The sequence below is a fragment of the Chlamydotis macqueenii genome, chromosome 1 (genome assembly GCF_036417535.1).
Source record: "Chlamydotis macqueenii isolate bChlMac1 chromosome 1, bChlMac1.mat, whole genome shotgun sequence".
Classification (NCBI taxonomy): Eukaryota; Metazoa; Chordata; class Aves; order Otidiformes; family Otididae; genus Chlamydotis; species Chlamydotis macqueenii.
Window position 1 is genome coordinate 36523259 of NC_141556.1, and position 19414 is coordinate 36542672.

A 19414-nucleotide genomic window follows, 5' to 3' on the forward strand; every position below is an offset into this window, starting at 1 on the left:
GTATCCTACAAAAACAGAAGGCTGATCTCCTGAAGATCAGAGTCCAAACTCCACTGCTCACCATTCTAGCCTCCCCCCAACTTTTAAGCAATTCATTGCTCATAATAATTTTTAAAAGTCATTTTTCAAAAGAATGTGAGCTTAAGAATAGGCTAAATTCTTCAGTATCAAGGTCACCAGCCAAAGAATTGTGTCCCAAAATTTAGGAACTTTGAGTTCCAAGTCAGGTATGGATGCAACTTCACAAATTCATTTATTTCATGAAACATATCTCCACTTATGACTAACTGAAATTTCCAAACCTACACTGAATGAAGCCTACTGCAAATCCATGATACATTGCCTCTAAGCCTTTGAACCAGAACAACTTTCACACAGACCTGCCCTGTCTCCTAATAAGTCCCCAGATACATGCAGTGAATAAACTGCAGCTCATCTGAATTGTTCAGACAGGTCACATAGTGCCGCTCTTTGCCAAGTGTTCTACGTTCCTGCTCTTATCACCTGTGTAACTGCCATGGAAATGAGGCCCACATAAAAATATCACAGGAGATAGTCTGTTCAAGTGCCAGAAGCACAACTGTTCATGCACCAGAGGGGACCACAAACTACAGCTCTAGAATTCCTCCATGAGACATTACATTGCTTGTCTTCCGGTAATTAATTTTGAAAGAAATTGCAGTTTCAAGTTATTTTTGAATGGCACTGCAACCACCGCAATTAACACTGTAGGCTTTAAATGATCCCTTCTTTCCCACGTAGGCCTTGTGATACAGAAACTCAGAATGACTCACGCCACAGTGTGATATGCTAATGCAGTTTTGTTTCAAAATATGGCCAAAAATCTACTACAGTTCTTCCCACAAGAATAAATTCTTTCCCTTGGAATCTGTTAGATGAATGTGATATACAAATATGTGTCTTTACGCAACCCAAAGCAAAAGGAGGAAGGGGAGATTATAATCCCATCTACCCACAAAGCAATCATTTGGACTATTGAAAAACCTTGAAGTTTTATGCAAAAGGTCAATGTAATGGTGTTGGTTTTATAAATATATTTAACACATTTATCTGTGATTTGTACTTAAGATTGTAAAAGACTGTGAAAACAACATTTTTTTAAGAGGTTGTATTTAGCCTATTGCAATAGCAAATCAGCCTTAAAGCTTTTATCTGGGTAGGAACATCCAAAGAAATCGTAAAGGAGCAGGAAACTTTATTTACTGCCTTCCTTCATTATTTTTCAACTTAACAAAATACTGGAGATGCAACAGTTACGGGAACAAGAGGGAACACAGTTGAAAGTAGGCATGGCTAACATCAACCCATTTGGGTTCTTGGAAAGGTCTAACCTAGTCCTGGCATCGATATTAAAAAATGTGCAAGACTTGAATGAGTCTTGGAAAAAGCAGCTATGAGTCTTTTCTTTGTGTTGCAGGAGGAGCCACAGTGTTTTGAATGGCTTTATGTTTTGACTGGATGGAATAGAATAGAATAGAATAGAATAGAATAGAATAGAATAGAATAGAATAGAATAGAATGGAACAGGAGCTGTCTATACAGACAACAGCCTGGAGAAACTCTACATGTAACACACGCCACATGGAAGGAGAACCCTTTGATCTTAGACAGGTATGTCTTGTATCTGAGAGAAACATAGAACTAAATACAGTAGTTGCTTTTGTCATTTCACCAGGCTGAAAAACAACACTTTATTTGGATGCTCCTGCAGTGCATTCGTTTCTCAGGAAGAGACTGTTCTCGTTTAAACTAAGAAGCTACAAGGTCACAGGTGGACACCCTCTTATTGATCCAGCTGTATACACACAAAAAAGAGGTCATTGTCTTTAATTTTTCACCACTATTACCAGTTCCTGACCATCACCGCTCTGGCTCAGGCGATCACCCCATTGAGGTGACAGTTCAGTCACCGTAATTAGTTTCAGGTAAAAGTGAAGTTAATGTGAGCCTGATTCTGCCTGAACGATGATGTCAAGGTGCACTCTGGTGTGAACCAGAGCCAGCAGAATGAAGAAGTACTTCTATTAATTGAGCACTAATGAGCACCAGGGGCCATTACCTCTCTTGTCACAAGAGACCTATCCAGAGGAGAACCTCTGCCAAAGCTCAGGAATGGACACTATGATCTGCGGCCAGAAAAGTGGCCTCTCTCTGGCTTCTAATCTCTGATTGCCTCCTTCACACTTCTGTCTTTCATTCAGCCTTGTATGGTGCAGCCTAACAGGAGACTTTTGTAAAAGAAAAATTCTAGCAGCAGCTGCCTACTGCATTCTGCAGGTGGCAGTAGAAAATCTTGCAAATTTCTTAATTGATGAAAACAGGACTAATAGAGCAGTAATTATACCTCAAAACCTTTCTGCAGGGATTCTAGCAACAACTCTCTACACTCCATGCTCTGATCAGATGTCTAACTGATGCTTTCTTTCATTCCCAGCTGTGTTCTAAAACCTTGCTCAGGTCTGCATATATTGCAAGTTGGTCAATACAGTTTTTTAGAACTTCTCAGTGACATCTGTCAATCAATGCCAACCCAACAGTCAATGAGCAGAGACTAAGATAAGAAAAGTAATGCCGCAGAATTTAACAACAGGTTTTGTTGGAATGGTGTAACAGAGACCAAAGAATAATTTATTGCAGGCAGTCATGAGCAGTAAAAACAAGTATCAGAAGTGTTTTTTATCATAATATGTAAATAAAACATTACTTTTCACAGAGGAAAAAAAAAGCTTACTTCTACAGCTGCTTACTCAAATTACCTGATGTACAGCAGAATGTATTTTGACTTACGTTTCCAGTTACACTTATAATCTTAATTTTGAAACTCCAGGTTAATTGTCATTTGTTGTAATGAACTCTTGAACAGAATAGGCATTTGTTGAACATACTTGACATTTCTGGGCTCTTTTGTGTTCTTTTTCCTATTTCTAAGCACAGTTATTGAACCTGGTAATACAATGTTTGAAAACATTTATCTGGCGCACTTTTTCCATAAAATTATAAATCACTATTACCAAAGCAAAGTGGCCATAGTGCATAACGGGAACAAGTCTATTGAGCTTCAGTTCTGCAACAGATTACTGCTAGTGTTGACAAGAGTCACCTGCATTATATGCAGTTTAAATGTGCGGGGTTTCAGTATATATAGGGGGCTTATAAGAAAGATTGAGAGAAACCTTTCATCAAGGCCTTTAGTGACAGAAGGGCAACAAGTTTTAAATTGAAAGAGATTGGATATACAGAAGAAAAATTTAATTATGAGGGTGGTGAGGCATGGGAACCGGTTGCCTAGAGAAGTTGTGGATGCCTCATCTGACTGTTCAAGGTCAGGTGGGATGGGGCTTTCAGCAACCTGATCTGGTGAAGGATGTCCCTGCCCTGGGCAGAGGGGTTGGAGTAGATGATCTTCAAAGGTCCCTTCCAACTCAAACCATTCTGTGCTTCTATGCAGTTGAGGTTACAGTTAGGACTGAGAGCTGGGCTGGAAGAAAGTGATGAGTCAGGCTAATGCAGACGATCAGAAAGGGGTGTCTGAATAAAGGGCTCATTGCTGTCACTGTGGGCCATCAGGCCAGATTTCTAGTTCAGTCTAAATCAGATTTAGGTTATAGCAGTGGGGTGATGGTAAGCCTATTTCAGAAAGCCTGCTAAGGTAACTAGTTACATTTTGGTTTGGAGCAAGCAGAGGTCCATCAAATAAATTTTGGGTCAGCTTAGAGCGAAGTTTAATGTTTATATGGGTAAAAAAAAAAAATTGATCAAGAAAAGAAACCGCTTCAGATCCAGAGCAGGCTTCGGGGTTGTGCACTGTGTTATAATCTATACTGTACCAGACTCTCCCCTTGCTTGGAGCAGGTGAAGGTCAGGGTGCTTTTGGCTATCGTTAGGATCGCGGTGTTTGAAAACTGGGTGGTAAAGGCTTCACAGAAGCGGCAACATCCAGCCTGAGAAAGGAATGCCGGAGAGCCTAAAGACCCTCCCTGACTTTCTCTTGCTATGTAACACGGCTCAGTTCGGCCGGTCGGCCCACAGCTTTCCCTGTCCATAGAACTCCAGTGCTGTTCGCTGGCACGGGAGGCTCCGCGCCCCTTCACCGGGGGCCGAGGTCCCGGCCCGCGGGCGGAGGCCCCTCCCGTCCCAGCGGGCGCGGCTCAGGGCGCTGCCGCCGCCTCACGGCGTCCCCGGCCGGGGCCTCAGCCCGCGCCGGGCGGGATGCGGGGCGCTCGCAAGCGGCTCTGCTCCGCCTTGGTCGTCGCTTACGGCCTCTTCTCCCTCTACGCGGCCTACACCGTCTTCCTCCGGCCCCGCCGCCCGGCCGCCGCCTCCCGCCCGCCGCGCCGAGACCGCCGCGGCCCGCGAGGTGAGAGCGGCCGCTCCGCACCGCTTCTGAGGCGGAGGGGGGGCGGCGGGTTTGGTGCGGGGCCGACGCGGTTTGTCAGCTCCTGCCTGCGCCAGACAGGCCTCGGCGGTTCCGGTCGCTGTTGTCCCCGGCGTGGAAAGCCTGGGCCCGGCCGAGGACAGCGCTCCGTCTCCCAGCGCCTCTGCTCGGGAGCTCCGCGGCCGGCGGGGCACGGAGGCCGCCCCTCAGGGGGAGCAGGGCTGGGGCCGGGACCGGGGTCCCCCCGCCGCCAGCACCGGCCCTGCGCTAGCGGCGGCCATTTTTCCCGTGCAGCGTGAGGCACCGAGCCGCGGGCCCGGCGGCGGGGGCGATGGTGGGGGGGGGGGGGGGGGGGGGGGGGGGGGGGGGGGGGGCCGGGTCAGGTGCTGCTGGAAATTCTGAATTCAAGGAAATTCGTCACTTTTCTAAACTTTTACGTCTGTTCTTTTTATGTAAATTACGCTTTGGGGGTTTCTTAGATCATGTTGCCTTGGGAAATGAAGAGTGGAATCCTTGGGAAGGCGACGAGAAAAATGAACTGGTTGCTTCGCAGCAGAGATACGAAGCGAATCTTAAGATGATAAAAAATGCAAGAGCTCACCTAGAAGAAACCAGTCTTAGAGTACAGATTTGGGGCAAAGCTGCAATTGGTAAGGAGATGTAATCAATGTCTATTAATCACTTAACCTTTCTGGTACAGCACGTTTCTCTGCCTTTTTTTTTTAATGCCTAAAATGTGTGTATATTATTAAATAATATGGATATCTGTACATGAACAGTGTTAAGGAAGTGGTAGCTGCTGGTTAAGTTTATGTTAATACCAATGTAAGAGTACTTAAACTCCAGTTTCTTTGTATTGGTTCTTTTCAAGGCTGTTTCTCACATTTGTCAAAAAAAAATGACTCAAGTGACAGAGAAACACAGTTACTTTTTGAATCCAATCTCTTGCACAAGGACAGGCTTCTTATTTGGCTAAAACTGAATATTTATTTTTGTCACATTTACACTTTGTGAAATGAAGCATTGCACAGTGAGAAATAAGGCCTTTTCTACAATTCTTCTGTTGTAGAAGACACTGAGTTTCCTCTCTACATAAACTGGGGGGCCAAGCTCTTTAACTACTGCTGAAGACATATTCTTGTTCGTAGTTTAGCTTTTTTGAGAATGTAACATTTCCAGCTTCAGTTAAACTTTCATGTAGCATTGTGGAACACATTGGTATATTACATGATGATGCATTCCGTCACAAAAATTTTATGTGTTTCACAAAAGCTTAAGGGAAGTATGCTTGTCCTGAAAATGCTGATTAATATTTGCTCATTCTTAAGTGGGATGTGTACTGGAAAGAGACGCTAACAGAAGTGGTAGTGTGGTGTATCTTCCTCTACTGATATTTTGACAGCCGAAGAATCTATTCAAACGTGTGACAAATTCAACCTAACTAATTCAAAGTCATACAGAATTGTCGAAGCAATGTCCGTATTATATAAGAAGCTCTGGCATTTCTTTCCCAAGTTCTTATGTTGTTATGCTTTTTCGTTTCCCAGAAATACTTTTATTTGCTAGGAGTGTAGACTAGGCAAGATCCATGCATTCAAATTCTCCATCATATCTTGATTTATCTAGGTCTTTACCTTTGGCAACATATTTTTGGAGGGCACCTTGAGCCAGCTGATGTGACTGCACAGTGGAGAGAAGGAAGCCAAATAGCAGGAAAAACATATTTCAGGTACAAGCAGCATGATGCTCACTTAAATTGTGTTAACTTTAAGAAATTATGCATTGGAAACTTAAAGAACGTGGTAAGATGTACAGGTGCATTATTTTGTCTATCTCAAAGTTGCAGTTATTTTAATATCAGTTGCAAATACTTCAATTTTATCATGTTTTGATAACTATGGACTCTGCACACAACTTCTCATTCAAAATTATCACAAAGAATGCTTATGTTTATTCATAGAAACATAAACTTGATAAAACAAGCAAATTCTAGCCCAAACATGTCACTATTAAAAAATACAAAACTAAGGAGCAATTTCATCTGCTCTTTCATGAAGATTTGTGTATTTGAAAGAGATGTGGAAAGACTTACCAATGCTGAGAGGGAAAGCAGCCAAGAGACCTCAGAAGGGGGAGAAATACAACCCTGAGGAAAGTTTAAGAACTAGGGTTTGGGGTTTATAATTGACCGAAAAAAGCATGGAGTTGTGAGGCAAGAAGATGTCTTCTGCTATTTGGTTTCTGTTGCATTCAGGGAAAAGGCACTTTGCTCATTCATTTATAAATAGGGTTGTATCAAAACTGTAATTTGTTTCTATCTATAACAAAAACAATCTGTGAGACCTGGCGTCTGGTTAACTACTTGATTTGCAAAGCAAAATTTTCTGTGTAAAGGAAAATTACACTTAAAGCATTATTTCCTTTAAAGATGGGTTTTGATCTGTGATCAGGCATGTTTTAAGACTGTTGCCAAACATTTTATATTATTTAGTGAACGATAAAGAACTTTTTTCTAAGGTCCTATTTAATATCATTTTTAAGCTTTTTTGTAAAGATGCAGTGAAAGCTGAAGGATTTTTCATCTATTTGGCCAGTTTGCCAGTCTGCAGTAGTAGCTCTCCTACAACATTTAGTCACTTGCACCAGGAGCCATCTGTTAAAAAAAGTTTTCTTTTAAAGCATAAATGACACACTTAAGTGAATTTAACTTCTGAAAAATGTGTTGCTTCAGAAAGGTGGTTTTTTTCCTGACACAATAAAACAGGGTTCTAGTTAAAATTTGCAGGTAGTGTTTGAAGTAAATAAGTGATTGTGAGTTGAAAGGGGTTTTTAAAGTGGTGACAAAAGGGTTTTTTTTATTACTTTGAATTGTTTATCAATGTATCTGACCATCTATATGGGACAGGCCATAGAATCTTTTCAGTAATGCCTAGATCACTTTCATAAGTGATTAAAAAATGTTTTCTAGAAAGACTCGGCTTGATTTAAACAGAGCAATTGTTTGTTTGATAGATGGAAGAGTCTGTCTTACATCTAAGGAAACAGATGAAATTACATACTCTTTAAAAAAAATAGCTGTATGCTTTGTCTGCAAATATAAACTGATCCTACAAGATTAGGGAATCGACATGAATGATGCTACTGCATCTTGGTAGTCTCCTTGACAGAGCAATAGAGCTTTCTATTCACAACTTTGGAGAAAGCATACAATGCTTTCTTTGAATAGGGAGCAGTGCCTGTAGCGTGGGAAGAGACCTTTTTATTCCCAGAATGAAAATCTCAGAAGCTGTACCAGATAGATTGTCTTCTTGATATAGACATGAGGATTTTTTCCAAGCTCTGTTCACATTTATAATATGAAAACAATTTGCTGCACTTAATGAGTCTGTCACTTGACTGATTGTGGTTATTTTCTCTCTGGTGTGCCTATTTCAGATGAATAATAACCTCACATGGTTCCTTAGGGTATGCATCTCTCAAAGAAAGACTTCTATGCTAGCATTAAAATACCTTCTTTTTGTGTTTATAGAAAGCAGGGATAATAGGGTCTTTATTTTAACCAACTTAGCATCCTTTTTATAGGATGCTAGATCCAATAAAAATATAAAGTTTAAGTTTGGTACCAACATAACAGTGGTTAAAATTTGACAGGCTAGTAGAAACTTGTGCAAAATATATAAAATATGCAAATATAACTGTTATTTTAATGATTAGGATTCTGAAATGAAATAGCTGAAGTTCTGCTTTTTAGTCAAATGGGAAATGTTATTTTGTAATTTTTTTGTGAGGAAGAATTAGTACACGATTTTGGCTGCTTGCTAGTTATAAGATTTTCTCGAATTGTTGACGTTATTGACTGGCTGAGGTAAATTATCTCCATTTGATTACTAGATGAGGCTAGAGGGAGCTAGCTGAGGTGACATATTTGGAGAATATCTGCTGCTGTGCAGTTTTTTGTGGTAAGTCTAATGATTGTTAAAACATAGAGCTCTCATGAATGTTTTTAAAGAATATCAAATCTGAAGACACAAAAATGCCAAAATACCACTTGAACACAGTTGCATGGATAAGCCCATTTTGTATATTTATGATGAAGAATACACATATTTCATATAAATTTTGATGGCTTCAAGTTTTTACCAAAGAAGTTGCCAAAAGAATACTAAAAGTATCAACTTCTACATGAAACACAGGGACATTCATTTAAAAGCACAGGTGGAGAAGGAACTGGATAGCTGTGGATTTTCGTGACACATTGGCACATTCAAACAAGAAGTAGGAGAGCAGGGTTTAGCACTTTCCTTGGCCTGAAGCAATTTATGTCCTTCTCTCCTGTCATCTAGGAGCATCTTGAAGAGCAGTGAGTGCCAAACTTCTTATCTCTTATAATTAAGTAAGAGCTTTCCTAAATTTCTTTTCCACTGAGGGTCACACGCTCTCTGTTTTAATGTTCCGTGCTGCCTTTCCCTGCTCCCTGTTGACCTCAGTTGTTCAGCAGTTCTTCAGTCCCATTCTCCTGTCCTTATGCAAATTGCAACCGTCTTGACTCATGCCAGAATGAAAGCATATTGGTGAACAAAGTTAATGAGCAAAGATTTCTTTACATGCCAAAGGATTCTGCCAAGGATAGCTTGTGGCAATTTGGTTTCCTTAATGGCCACAGGTGAAGCTTTTTGAAAATCCAAATACACTGTATCTACTGGATCCCCTTTATCTGTATTTTTATTGACACACTCATAGATCTCCATCAGATCAGTGAGACAGGATCACTCATTTCCAGCTTCTGTAATCTCTCTTACATTTCCCAATCCCTGTTTTATTATGAGTGGGAGTTAATAGTACAACCTTAGCACTGTGTTTTTATTATTCAAGTATGGGATTTCCATAGTGTTTCTTTTTTCCCCCACTGTAGTTTTACGCTGTTAAACTTCATATTTTCCTGCACAAGTCATTGCTTCCCCACGTGTACATCCTGTTATTTCTGTAAAGCTGATAGCCTCACAACACTGGGTCTATAGCGAAAACCCTTTTTCCCCAAATCTCTTTTTACAAAGTAATTGTTGGATCAACTACATGTCCTATTCACTATTTTAGGCATTCTAATTCTCAAAGTTTTGTCTCTTATGAATCCCAGTGATCTTGCCTAAGGTCAGTCTGCTTCAGGTATCCTCACTGGAGTAGTTTTTACAGCTTTTGCTGTGAATTTTCTTTTCCTCCTGAGGCACCCTTGAACTGAAACTAGCTGTTAATCTCAGCACTTGATGAGTTAAAACTCATGCTCATTCTAAATTAAGTTTAGCTGGTAGCTGAAAACTGCAGTAATGCAGAAGACCTAGCAAACTAACATTTAATTTACTCCCCCCCCACCTAAAAAATGGCTACCTCCCCCCAATCCCCCTTTCCCAAGCTGTGTAATCACTAATCGTTTGAGTTCAGTCAGTAGTCTGTTAACACGGCAGTTAACTGAAGAGCAGGAGCTGGCAAACACTGGTTTGCTTCGTTGCAGTTAATAAATGGCTGTTATCAGATACTTCTAAATGATCAGTGATGTTAATGATTTTGCTACATGCTTGAAGTTCCTCTATTACATTCTGCAAAATCTAGAAATGCAATTTTGTACATAAAATGTTTCTGCTGACTACCTTGTATCAAAGCCTCAAGTTTGAGCCCAGTCACAACTGGGCAACTTAAGTTTACGCTTAGATAGGTACCTCGTGTTATAGACTCTACTCAGTATCAGATGATGCAGTCTTTTTTTTTGTTTGTTTGTTTAACCTTAACCAAAATTACAGAGAAAAGTAGTATGCCAGACCAGCAAATGGTCCCTCATAATGATACCTGGTTTAGTATACTCTTATAAATTTTTGAGAGGGCCTGTCTCTTCTTCTAATACTATATTCATTAGTTATTACTGGAAGTAATACAAAATTTGAGCTTTAGTGAACATCAAAGCACATCCTTCTTTTGAAGCTGATTGATTTACCCATATTTTGAGGTTTGAATATGTTGATTGTTTTGATTTATTGACAAAATACCTTATTTTCATTTAAGTCTAAATCTCCTTCTTTTTCCTGCGTAAAGATGAAGGCAGCTTTATTCCTGTTTTATAGCTGTAGATATTAACAACAGAAATTATTACAGTTGCACAGTTACTTTGCAGTGTATTGTATTTACTTTACTGAAGCAAAAAAATATCTCTGGAGTACAGACTGTGTAGTGAGGATTTGTAGAGGATTACGGTCAATAATTTGTCTTAAGGGTGTTTACTGTTTGTATTTTGCTTTTCACAGCTTCATCACTGGTCCATCTGTAGTTCCTGGCTACTTCTCGGTTGAAGCTGAAAATGTTGTGCTGGTTCTGAATGGAAGAGAAAAAGCAAAGATCACTTACGCCACTCAGTGGCTGCATTACGCACAAACGTTAGTTCAAACTCACAAAATACAGCATGTAGCGGTTGTGCTGCTTGGAAATGAGCAGTGCAACAATGAATGGATTCAACCATACCTGAAAAGTCATGGAGGATTTGTAAATCTACTCTTCGTTACATACGACTATGCGTTGGTAAATGAAGAAGATATTTTCCAGTGGCCTTTAGGAGTAGCTACGTAAGTGCTATAGACACAAATTGTAATTGAGACTTAATTGTTATGCAGGAGATATGGAAAATATGTCTGAATTATTGCTGATATCGAAACCAATTATAGTAAGTAAATTGTAGAACGTGATCCTATTAATGATTTTCCAAATCAAGCGTTGGAATCTTTGGAAATAACATTTTATAACACAGGAAAAGAATACTAGGGTTTAGGGAGTTTTTTAAAAAATGGACCTGTGTCTGGTGGGGTTTTTTGTTTGGTTGTTTTTTTCTTCAGTAGATTTTCTCTTGAGATTTATCATAACTGCTGATGTAATATGTACCAGTGACATGGGAATTTAAAAGATACTTATGCAATTAGGTTCCAACTACTGCTTATTTGTGAAAGGAAAGGGATAGTACTGGGTGGTAATTTTTTCTAACTCCTGTTGTGGCTCTCAAATGGAAATTGTATGACTCATATTTGGAATTAGTATACTACAGTATCACAGTAATGCTGTCTGATTTAACTGCTTGATCACAAAAATGTTTGTTATACTTACTGCTCAAATTTTTTATGTGGAGTAGATAAAGGTTTGGTTCAGATAGATGTATTTTGTCTAGATTACTCCTTGTTAATGGTGTTAATGGTGTTTTAGCTACTTGTCATGGTAATATAATACGAAAAGAATACAGAATTATTTTCATATCTTGTATTGCATTGATACATACTAAATTTCAATTCTTGATAGTGTCAGAGAATTGATGGCATTGGAAGTTCCTAAGAAAAAAGAAGTTGTGTTTTGAGTTGCCAAGATTAAGGTGACAGATAACAGAAAGCATCAACAGTTACAACAGTAAACCAGGGTGCAAAGCTGAATGGAGAATGATAGGTCAGGTATGAGAATGAGGTTTTGCAGCCCTTGCACACCAACAGTGTCAAAACTGTGGTTAAAGGTACGCAAATGTGCCAGGTTGTCCCACTGAAGGGGAAAAGTAAAGATGTAGCATCCTGTGAAAATATTTGGCATAAAGAAAAATTGGTTTTATTAATCATGTAGAAGAACTAGGAAAGAACTGTTCCATGAAAATTTGGGAAGGTGAAGGAAGTGAATGTGTCTTCAGAGAACATTAATAGCAATGAAGAAATCATTGTGAAATAAAGTACAGACTACCTTTGAAACCAGTAGAGAATCTGGATCAGAGTATAGCTTTTCTTAGAAAAAAAAAAAAAAGAAACAATAGGGAAGTAGAACAGTGATCCATGACAAATAATAACATTAGAAGGAATATCTGTCTTAATTTGAGAATGCAAAGGAGCAGAAATTTTTTTAATATTCATATTCCAGAAAAAAATACTAACGTTATGTAATGAAAAAAGTTAGTGCCAGCCCTTCACCTGAAGCAGTGTTTCACTAGCTGTCATGCTGACCAAAACAAGTGATGTAAGACCTGAGGAATCAGTCAAAAAAAGGAAAATGCCTAATGTGGTGAAAACATGTCTAAAAGGATGGCATACAGTTTACATTGAACCTCAGGACTTTGCATTGGTTTTGTTGAGTCCAAAAAGACAAGTTAAATAGCTTGTACGACAAGCTGTTTGGTAGCCAAAAGATGAGATCAGTGAAGTCCACTCAGATCAATGTGACGTTTTTCTTTGAGAGGTTACCAGTGATATTTTCAGTTGATAAGCATGCCCAGAGATGAAGGTAGCTGAGACTTGTAACTCCATAGTTACCTTTAACCTGGCCATTTCAGTTAAAACTAGTGGCGTCAACAACAGCTGCTTTTGAAAAAGCATGTTTCTCAAGGACATTCTGTAACATGCACATATAATGTCTCTGATGTTGAAAGAAGACATAAGTGGCCTGGAATGTCTTTGAAGAGAGTGGTGAGGACAAAGGGAATAAAGGACTTGCATTGGTTTGCTTGTGGGTCTCTCTGTGGTTATAGATGTGGATTGGCAATAAAGAGGTGGTTTTAGTCTTAGAATCTGCAGTAAAGATTAAATGGTGCAAAATGTTTTTTTCTTTGACATAAACCATATCATTATCTAATATATACCTTGTTTTTACAGCTACAGGAATTTTCCAGTTTTAGAACCCAGCTGGTCAATGCTACATGATCCAAGATTATATCTGTGTAATTTCTTAGGAACAGTTTATAAGAACTCTTCTAGGGAAACCCTGATGGAAATTCTGAAGCAGGATGGCCTTGATAAACTTTGCTGGATTGCAGCCAGAGAACAGTAAGGCTTTCATTTACTTTGTGAAAATATTCAGACTTCTTTTGCCTAAGTTCATTATTACCAATCCTTTCCTGAGTGTTAAAAAATAGTACAAATAATAGTCATCATTAAAAGAGAGAACATTGCCAAGACTCTTTATATAGGTCCTCATAATCTAATAACCTTTCTATTGCTATATTTTACATAAAGCTTGTTTTTAAATACATAGAAAGATCTCCAATATATATTACGTATAAAGATCATCTTTTTTTTTCCTTGTATATATTTGATTATAGTGGGAGAAGAAATGTTTGTCTTGCACCTTGTGTGTATTAATGTCTTACTAGAAGAAAGACAGCTGTATTTTTTGTGCTCCTTATAAGAGAGTGGATTTAATCTGTATGGCATGACTTTTTTTTTTAATTTCAACTAGATAAAGCAGATCTTTTGACTAACAGGGATAAGGTTCTGATTGTATTTCTTAATTTTGCCAAGCAACACATGTAGAATATTTGATAGCAGGCATAGCAAGTGCTTAGGAAGACCTCAGCTACCCTGATGAAGAATCTCAGGAGATGGATTGTATCTGTGACATAAACTCTTAGTTCACAGGTGTTCTGAGGCACTTCAGGCAGATGGATTCAGGTTAATAGATTGCTTTACATCCTAACTTTTGAAGAGCAAACCTTTACTAATTCAAAGTATTTGAGGCAAAAAAAAAATCTTTAAAAAGTCCATTGAGTGTCTCCCTGTATGTCTGTTTCTGAATTCTGCTGTGAAGTAAATTGACATGTGTCATCCAAGTCAAGCAGAAGATTTAAAATGGCATTTCAGTTTGCCTCTTGTACTTCTAAGTATTAATGATTTTCTAAAAGGACCATATCTAAAAAGTGTTACAATCTGGTTTTAACAGTGACATTTTCAATAAATTTTTAGAAGACTCTTAAGGAATAGTTAAGACTAAAAATAAAAGCCTATTGATTGTGTGTATAATATAAAATTTTTACACTGACGACATTTTCAGTTTTATAAATAATTGAAATTAAAGCATATATCTGTTTTTTCATTGTAGTACCTGTGGGGAAAATGTTAATTTTCAACCCCTTTACTTTCCTAGGTGGCAACCTCAAGAAACAAATGAAAGTTTCAAAAACTATCAAGATGCCTTGCTGCAGAGTGATTTGACATTGTGCCCGGTGGGAATAAATACAGAATGCTATAGAATTTATGAAGCTTGTTCATACGGATCTCTGCCTGTTATAGAAGATGTAATGACATCAGGTGATTGCGGAAATTCATCAATGTACCATAGTGCTCCATTACAATTATTAAAAACCATGGGGGCTCCATTTATCTTTATTAAAAACTGGAAAGAGCTTCCTGCTGTTCTAGAGAAAGAAAAAAAAATGAGCTTACAAGAAAAGATTCAAAGGAGAAAAAAGCTTATAGAATGGTATCAAAACTTCAAAGCATGGATGAGGCAGAAATTCATCAATACTTTGGAAAAATCATTTTTGCCCAGTGATAAAGGATAAATTGTCCCTTTTGAAAATCTAGAATAGATTGAAAGTTTAATTTCCATTAATCTTCTGAGGAAGCTTTTATACAAGAGAAATCTCAGAGGGCAGATGCATTCCATTTGAAGTCAACAGAATTGTGCTAGCTTGGCCAAGAGCTGTGTTTGGCCTTCCATCCTTAACAATTTTCAGAGAGGTTGTTGACTTAGGAGGATGGTAGTCTGTAGTGGTGATAACAATTTTATTACTGTTTTTACAATTTCCATGTTGGTGCGTGATAAATTTTTTTAGGAGAATATCTTTGAGCATGTGAACTTGTTAAAATCCAACAGGAGTACAACAGTTGTGTTTGAAGAGAAGAATGAAAGCTGAATAGTACAGAGTCATTTATTATGTAAACTAAAGAAGAAAAGTATGATTGTAGCAAAAATACCATATTTAGCACAATCATTACGATATATCCTGGTAAGTGCTTGTTTTGAAAATGTGAACTGTTTACTTGATTGACATTTCATTTCCAAGAAAGTAGCCATAAAGCTAATTTAACACTGTGGAATAAAAATGTATATTTCAAGGTAAAAATAGAGAACTCTTTCTTAGAAATATTTCATAGCAATATATTTCCCCTTTAATTTCCGTTATCAAAACTACTTTCTTTCATTTCCACTTAGTCTTGGGACTTATCTTTCTGAAGTTCTGCTGCAGGAGCATTCATCACTGCAGTTACAGCTGCACATTCTGAACACCAAGCCTTAAACATGAATTTGCGTGTAGCTTATCTGATTTCTCAAAATCTGCTGAAACTTGTCACCTCCAAAAGATGGCAGAAGTATAATACTGCATGTTTATGACTCTGCGTGTACAACAGACAGTTTCAACAGTTTTTGTTAAATGTAGCCAAAGGGATCTGTTACTGTTCTTGTACATCAGGAGTGTGTGCTATTATCTGCAGTGTGTTTGGCTGAGTGGTATTACTGTGTGCACAACACTGGCATACTGAAGGTGGTGTAGTAATCAGGTTTCTGTCTGTAAATATCAGCATGGCATACGGGTTCATTCTCATGCAGGAACTCAAAAGCCAGTGCAACTGTACTGCTCAGTAGTACTCATTTGTGTAATGAAACTGGTTCTGGAATATGTATCATACAAGAGCAGTTCTGTGGGTTTTTTCAGTTTTCTTGCATCCATTCTGTGTAAAAAAAAAAACAAAAAAACCAAAACCAAACAAACAAACAAAAAACCCAAAACAAAACAAACAAACAAAAATCCAGCAAAACAAACAAACACACGCATCCCCCCAACAAATAATAAACACTCCCAAAAAAACAAACAAACCCAAAATATATAAAATGCCTGGGTTTTAGTTTACTAACAGTGGGTGATATTCACAGTGATTGTTCTAGATCTGGAATAAGGTATGTTTCAGAACACCTGTATTTTTAGGAGCTTGCATTCCGTATGCTTAGCAGATGCTCTCAGAAAACAAATAATGTAAATCCAAATAATCTGAATTGTAGTATGTCTAACATGAATTTCCTGTGACTGCCCAATTTATCTGAAGCATCATGCTGTTGCAAAACGATGGAAACATACTCCATTCAGCTGAGACTGGAAGTACAGCTGTCACAATTCAGCACCGAGCTGATGAGCCCTGCTTAGAGGTGGACCTTGTTAGACCAAGTCTCCGTACTGAGAATCTGAGGTAGCCTTCTGCACAGTAGTACACAGCACTTGTATGGTTAGAGGAGGCTTGAGTATCTGCAATAGTGTGGTGTCATTGCTGTAACTTCCATCTGGTAGAATCAGTCTTTCTACACAAGCTACAAAACTGTAGAACGATGATACAGAGCAGCGATTTTCAACCTGTAGTCAGCAGATCCCTCTGCACTCCTGCAGGATTTTAAGGAACTGCAAAAAAACTTCTGAGAGAGAGAGGTCTTTACCAGTCAGCCTAGTTTCTCATAAAAGAGGTTGCAGCTCCTAAAAAAATTTAATAGTAAGCAAATCGAAGCCTGAAAAACAGTTCAGCCTGCTATTTGGTCATTAAGAAATGTGCTGCTATTCATGTGTTCATTTCGAAGTAAACGTTTGAGTTTATTTCCAAACTCATGGCAATTATATCTTAAAGGAGGCCAAGACATGGCGCCAGAGTTTTAGTGGAATTTCACGTTGCAGCTTCTTGTCTGCTCTTTGAGTTCAAAGCAAAGTAATTTGCACTTTATTTATTTTTAACCAGTTCTCAACACTTCAAATTCACCTGCCTCAGTCCAACAGGAATTAGTGCTGGAAGTTTTTTCTTGTGTTCTATTTCCAGTGCTAATGGAGCAAAGAGAGCAAAACATCTTGAAGCCAAGGAAGGGTTTCTAACACACTAGGCAGGTTGCTAGTATTTCATTTCCTTTTCCACTGTCCAACTTGTGGGAGAGATTGTGGTTCTCCTGTTTTTACTTCCCAATCTTTTCTCATTTGGAAAAACTGTCAACTCCATGCTGTGTATGGATCCAGAGATAAGCAAGACAACAAAAGGGACCTTGGCAAAAAAAAAAAAGAGACTGAGGGAAGAAAGACAGTGAGGGGTGCAAGATATCAGAGAGAAGGTCTTATCAGTGGTAGAGGAAACTGGTTTAAAAGAAAGGAAGCAGTTAAGCCACTGGCAAAAAAAGATTTGTCCCCCTGCATGACACATCCGGGCTGGAGTAGATAGTATCTGCTGTCAGAAGAATCAATTTAGTTGTTTCATACTGAGAAGAGAATGGATGCTCCATTTCTGCAGTTAGTTCTCTGGTGTGAGACTGGGATGGTGAAGTAACTGTTAGTAACCCTGTCGATAAGGATCCAGCTGCAGATTGCTTACCATTCTTGGACATTTAAGTTGTGATAGTGTATTTGAATAGTTAGGTTTTCTGGTATTTTTAGATACTGTTGTTTAGTGACTGAAACTTATACAGAGAGTGATGCAATTAAGAGTTTTGTAAAAGCCTTTCTCACAGCAGTTATTAAATATTAATTAGGATTACTATGTGCTGGAATCACCAGTTTCTCTCTTGGCTTACTGCCCTCACCAAAACATTTGCAAAGCCAAAGAAGTAAAATCCTGTTACTTCTTGGAAAACCTTCTGTGTTAGTAATGACCTCTACAAGCTGGGCAAACTCAAATGCAGCTTCCATGCTATAGAGCCCTAAAATATTTCCAGGAATTCTTCCTACTGAGATGAGAGAAATCATAGAATCATAGAATGGTTAGAGTTGGAAGGGACCTTCAAAGGTCATCTAGTCCAACCATGCAAGGAGCATGAATGACAGTTGAACAAGACTATGCTTATTTTGGCATGTTCATAAAGACTGACGTCGGGAGAGACAAAAGTATTTCAAATGTGATTCCAACTATGCCCTAAGAAACTGTTGCTTCTAAGAAAAGTGCTACGATAAGGCATGCTGGGGCTGCCATTTTCTGGTAGCTAAGAAAGAGTTTATGTAGTGCTGTGACTCCTACACAAAGGGTTTGATGAATCAGCCAAAAAAAAAGAAAAGCTGACCTAATGAAAATGTGCCTGAAAGGATGATGTACAGTTTACGTTGGATCCCAGGTCTTTGTGTTGGTTTTTTTTTTGCTTTCTGAGTCGACAAAGATAAGTTAAATAATTTGTACAATAAGCCCTTCTGGGATCACTCCGAAGTAATGCTACAAAAAACATGCTGTGCAGCAAAACTGACAGTGGTTCTAAACTGTTCTTCTCATCCCAGCAGCTTATGCAGTTACAAAGAATTGCACAGATTTCTTACTAATCACCAGTCCATAAATCATGACTGATAACAGGGAAACAGCTTGGAAAAGGTCACATTACCAATAGATTATAAACTCTTTGGGTGGGTCAAATTTCAGGATTTTTTCAGTGTCTCCTGAACTAGTAAATGAGTCTGTATTTTTATCTTGGCAGTATAAATACTTTTCACATCTTTACTGCTGATCTGAGCATGGAGGACTGCTTTGAGTGTTAAAATCTCTCCATGTGACTCTAGTTTTAAAGAACATAAAAGCTGAAAAAGTGAAATCTGAGGACCAAGAGTAATACTAGTCAGAAAAAGATCATTACCTATGTACATTTCTGATTTATTTCATTCAAAGTGTTTAAGAGAAAATGCATTTGAGATTTGGCACTACGTAGCAGTAAAATGGTGAGGCAGAGAGTTTCAAAGCAGGCTGTGTAACGTTAGTCCCCTAGGGTCTGGTGTTTCAGTGTAGCTAGTGTTTTGAGTGTCTCTGGTTCAAGGTCCTGTAAAGAGGCCTTAGTCTTAAGAGGAAACTGCTACACATTTTGAATATGAAGAACTTTTAAAGTTTTCTCTAGTTCAGTACCCAGAAGCCACTGTCCAGTTTTGAGAGGCTGACCACACAGCCAGGTATTTGTACAGTAACATCTCTTGTCTCCTAATTGTGTTGAGTGCTCAGCAGCACCTGCTTTGCTATTCACTTTTTTTCTGCTCTGAACATCACTGGGACCTGAGTGCAACACAGTGAATGCTCCTGTAGTAGAATACAAGATGTTTGTGATCCATAGTCACACGACAAAGATGTGTTTTGTCAAGCATGCCATGAAATAACGACTCATTCTGTTGTCCCCAAAACAGAATGTTACCCGATGTGCAAGAGCCAATCAACACTCTTGAGTCGAGATATTTGTATTTATTTCAATTCTGCA

At 38.6% G+C, this 19414-nt stretch overlaps 1 protein-coding gene across 1 annotated transcript; it reads left to right on the top strand.

Annotated features, from left to right (window-relative positions):
- Positions 1-4192: 4192 nt before the first annotated feature.
- Positions 4193-15865, top strand: RXYLT1 (ribitol xylosyltransferase 1). Its single transcript, XM_086748640.1, has 6 exons — positions 4193-4378; positions 4876-5046; positions 6023-6125; positions 10687-11001; positions 13048-13218; positions 14315-15865. The coding sequence occupies exons 1-6, from the start codon at positions 4231-4233 to the stop codon at positions 14730-14732; spliced, it is 1326 nt and encodes a 441-aa protein (XP_086604766.1). The 5' UTR covers positions 4193-4230; the 3' UTR covers positions 14733-15865.
- Positions 15866-19414: the final 3549 nt, after the last annotated feature.